This window comes from Salvia splendens, unplaced genomic scaffold, assembly GCF_004379255.2.
Source record: "Salvia splendens isolate huo1 unplaced genomic scaffold, SspV2 ctg231, whole genome shotgun sequence".
Lineage (NCBI taxonomy): Eukaryota > Viridiplantae > Streptophyta > Magnoliopsida > Lamiales > Lamiaceae > Salvia > Salvia splendens.
The window spans coordinates 58,377-63,158 of NW_024598868.1; the positions used below are offsets into that span (position 1 = coordinate 58,377).

General features: G+C 37.6%; 1 protein-coding gene across 1 annotated transcript; it reads right to left on the bottom strand.

Annotated features, from left to right (window-relative positions):
- Window positions 1–3,131: 3,131 nt before the first annotated feature.
- LOC121789401 (21 kDa protein-like) lies at window positions 3,132–3,939 on the bottom strand. Its single transcript, XM_042187874.1, has one exon. It carries the CDS (start codon window positions 3,909–3,911, stop codon window positions 3,318–3,320), a length of 594 nt encoding a protein of 197 aa, XP_042043808.1. The 5' UTR covers window positions 3,912–3,939; the 3' UTR covers window positions 3,132–3,317.
- Between the last annotated feature and the right edge of the window lie 843 nt (window positions 3,940–4,782).

The following is a 4,782-nucleotide window of genomic DNA, read 5'->3' on the forward strand; positions in this document are numbered from 1 at the left end:
TATAATGGTATTGTTGTATAACATAACGTGTGGGACAAGATGACAAGATTTAAAAGTTTTTAACACGATTAGAAATGGACCACTCACTTGGGGGATAAGGGGAGGGTTATCCATACTTATATAGATGAGGCAGGATGATCACCATGTCGATGTGAGACAAGATTTAAGAGTTTTTAACAAAAGTTTCAGCCACAGAACAGGCCTGAATGGAGCGTTCCGTCATGAGCGCAGACTCGCTAACGATTCTGGCGCCGACAACATCATTATTCTTCTTCAACAAATCAGAGCAGGAGGTGAGATCATTTCTTGCGGAAGCGATCATCTTGATCACGCTCTCTCCGTGGCTGGTTCGCTGCTCGCCTTTGGCGGCCCGAAATAGGTCGAACTCCTGCGACGCGTTGCGGAGGCTGTCGTCGCTGTTGCCGATATCTCCGAGGCACGACGTGACGGCGGCGCGCTCCTTCTCAGTGGTCGTCGGCTCGGTGGTCTGCCGCACCATGTACGCTCTCGCCGACTGCACTTGGGCGAGGGCGGCGGAGAGGGCGGCGTACCCCATTTTGTTGGCGTCGTTGTCCACGAATTGGGAGGCGTACGGCACCAGCAACTCCGCGCAGAAGCTGGCGTTGGAGGTCTTCTGGCACGCCGCTTCCACCCCGCCGTCGGTGGATGCTTGAGCGCCGGCGTAGACGATGGGGAAGAGGAAGAGCAGTATGTGGAATGCGCCTTTAGCCATTCCGTTGCGTGGTTTCAGACTTTCTTTTGATTGTTGAAAATGGGGAAGAATTTCTTGCGGTTAATTGAATGAAGGCGATTCTTCTCTTTTTCAGTATTTGGGTATTAAACATCCGAATTTTGATCCGTAATTTTCTATGGTCCAAATTTATTTGGGCTTTCGATACTAACATTTTGAATCAGATGGAAATTAATTTCACTTTTTCTATGCAATTTATTTTCTCATCTACTTTTTGTTGAATCAAACGTAATAATTGGTACTAAATGGGCTGCGTTAAACCCTAAAGTTTAATCAGTTCAAGTTGACCATTTTAGCCCATTTACTCCATCAATATAAATAAAGCCCAACAGAATAATTGACTTTTAAATTAAAATTGTAAGTGAAAATTTTAACTAATAATACTGTAATAAATAAATATTAAGAAAAAAAAATTGGTGATACATATTTCTTGTTGAAAATTGTATGTAAAATACTGTGGCGAAGATGATTGAAATAGAAAATCAGAAATGAAGCTATCAAATTCACGAGAATGTTATAAATCAGCCGACATAAACACAAAGCGACAATAAACACATCAAAATAAAAAAAACACAAACAAGAAAAGAAAAACTAGAAATTATTTCGACATTCCTCTAAACTTTAATATGCACAAGAAAAGCAAAAGCTAGAAATTATTTTGACGTTCCTCTCAACTTTAATGAACACAAGAAAAGCAAAAGCGATAAATTATTTGGACATTGTTCTCAACTTTAATGTACAGACACTATAAGTGAATACTACTAAAAAAGGTTCTGTTTTACGCTATAAGGTTGGGCCATTGTATAGGTCAGCCCATTTGGCTCAAGTTTTGGACTTGAACTAGTACCAAATACAAGATCTATCCCACATGTGAGACACAACCTGCAATATTCCTAACTCTAGTATTAGGGTACATTATTAAAATAATTATATAAAAATAATATGGGGTACAACTGCTTGTTCTAGTATGGATCCATCAAATACTACACGACAATACAAAATGAGAAACATATTCCACAGTGTTTCGCACATAAAATTGAATCCAAAACTTTTTATTAATATACGAGTCTTGTGATGTGTTTTTCATTCTTTTGTTACATTTATCACCGATACTAATCAATATTCCCTCTGTCCCATAATAACATGCATTTTTTCCTTTTAGTCCGTTCCACAAGAATATATACTTTATAATTTTGAAAAATATTTTCTCCCTATTGAAGTGGGACCTATTCTCTACTGACAAAACCTTAATTATTTTTTTTCTTTCTACCTCTTTCTTACTTTATTAGTTATGTATTAAAATTCGTACCCAACTAAAAGTGTATATTTTTACGGGATAAATGGAGTATATATTTACAGAACATTTAAAATTAGTAACCAAATGATAGGGCATACATCACTTAACCATTTGTTTTAGATTGTTGTCTTGACATAAATTTTTTTTTTGAAGCGACACAAATTAGACCTTATACGATCAACGAGTAAACAGAAGATTGCAATCAACTCATTTAAATTTGTGTCTATAGAATATGGTGGTCAATAGAAGTTTAATAAAAACATAATACTACTATGATATACTACTACTGACTATGAGACGACGTTCAAACAGTAATATATGAGTCGAATCCTAATTTGATTTCCAATAATTAAAAAACGGGTGTGAAGATTTGCAATCTCGAGGAGTGATGTTACGTGTCGGAAACACCGAGAATCACGGTGAGGTGGTGAAAGTTGTCTTCCTCAAACCGAAAACAGAATCGCAAGTCGCAGCCCACTACCTTTGACTGTTATTGTTTACCCAATTGCCAATTATTATATCAGCTTCTTCAAGCCTTCATACTCAATTCACAACTTTTTCGCTTCTTAATTTTCTCCCATTCATACTCAATTACTCCAGACTTTTGGTGCAACTAGTATTTTGCTTCCCTACAAAAGATCAATACGATTGTTATTTTAATTGAATTCATCACCACCGATGTATTTGTTCTAATTTTAAGTCTAATTCATTGAAGTTATTCATCAACTAGGATTTACTGTGAGTTATGATAGTTGTGAACTTGTGACATACACGAATTAAATAGTGCGGAGTAGTATTATACTAGTAATAAATACTGCATTAAAGCCCGTGATGCAATTTAATTACTCTTTTGTAACTGTATACGGGTTTTCCGCAAGTCCTTCTGCAATCTAGCCCACCAACGGCTATTATTCACCAAATTATTTGCCATTGGTTGTCAAGTTGTTGCATTTAATTTGTTTTCCACCTATCCTCATCAATAAGGAGTAGTAACTCATTTCTGAATTACAAGGTAAACTATTAGTACTACTATTAATTTTTATATTCTCTCATAATGTAATTGTTACTTGTTCAATACTTAAATTGCTGTAATTAGTAGTAGTACATTTAAATAGATCAGTGGTATAATTTCATTATATTACAAACTGGGGCGAGATCGCCATCATTATATATCATACAATCAAACTAAAATAAACATGGACAAACAAAAGCACTCGATCACTCAACTCAACCTCGTACATGTGAACTAAAAACACAAAACCAGACGACTTAATTATACTTGTCCGCAAACTTATTACAGAGCGCGAGCGCATTACTAGTAACCTGCGCCACATTAGTCATCCGGGTCCTGATGGAGTTCTTGATCCGGCCATTCAAGGCCCGGCCCGAAAAGCCGTCCGAGCAGGTGGAGTCATCGGTGAGCGCGGCGCTGACCCACGTCTGCAGATTGCTCATGTGCCAAGTGAACTCCGGGCCCTTGCCCCGGCCCAAGTTCTTGAGCTCCTTCACCGATTTGCTGAGCCTATCGACGCTGTCGCTGATCTCCTCCAAGCAGTCCTTGATGGCGGAGCGCTCCCTCGGCTTCAGCCCGCGGAACTTTGTGAGCTTCGCCACGAATGATTTTGTCGATTCGGCCGTGTGGACGCTCACTGTCAGCGCCGTCATCACCAGCTGCCGCGGGCTTTTGTTGATGCTTGACGCGTATGTTGAGAGGGACTTCTCGCACACGGCGGGGTATGTGGTGGCCTTGCATGAGCTTCTGATGAAGCTGCCCGCCGGGTTTGTGGCGGAGGCGGAGGCGGAGGCGTATACGAGAGAGAGGATTATGAGTGAGAATATTGTGAGAGTGGTGGGAGAAGCCATTTTTTCTCGTTTGTGGGAATCTCTCTTTCTTGTACACTATATTTATAGATACACGAACTTCATCCTTATCTCTAACTCTTTATACCCATAATCAGGGCCACAACTGCTTGTCGGAAAATTTATTTATTTTAAATATTAGTAATGTGATTTTTTATTTTTATTTATTTTTATTTTTATTTTGTGGTCGTTGATAAAATTACCGGATGAAACACAATCATAAATTCGCTTCCTAATGTTACTTATTTTTCGTTAACAATCATAAATTCGATTAATTTTCTAATTACTTAGACTTTATTTTAGAGATTTTACTTAACCTCAAGTAAAGAGAAGAACAGGTACAAATATTTGTTCTTTCAAGTTAGTTAGCGGTAATGACCCTACGATTTTATATGAGATTTGATGTGTATCAACTTCAACTTCCTATATAGTCTTTTCAGTGAAGATCTATGTAGAGTATTATTATAAGCATGTGTGGTTAGGCCTACTTAGTGGAAATTTCACATAGTTTCCTGCAATCAGGCACTAATTTATGGTACGGTATGTTTACTTTTTTAAAACGTACATACTGTATATTATTATTATTATTATTATTATTATTATTATTATTATCATATTTAAATTCGCATTATTGAGGGTAGGCAGATTTGAATATTTGATCGGAGAGACATTAATATATTTCTAAAGTGTAGTATGTTGATAAATTTTGACATTTTGCTACAGACATGAGCTTGGGGGTGTGTGTGTGTGTGTGCCTTCAGCTACATTTTCTTGTATGTTTGTGACACTGTGTGTGTGCGTTTTAGTATTTGTTATTCCTATTAATTGTAGTTTTGAAGGCTCAAACAACTGAAAATTAATTTGACGTTACCTG

Coding starts and splice junctions, on each gene's coding strand:
- LOC121789401 (XM_042187874.1), bottom strand. CDS start 3,911: ATGGCTTCTCCCACCACTCTCACAATATTCTCACTCATAATCCTCTCT.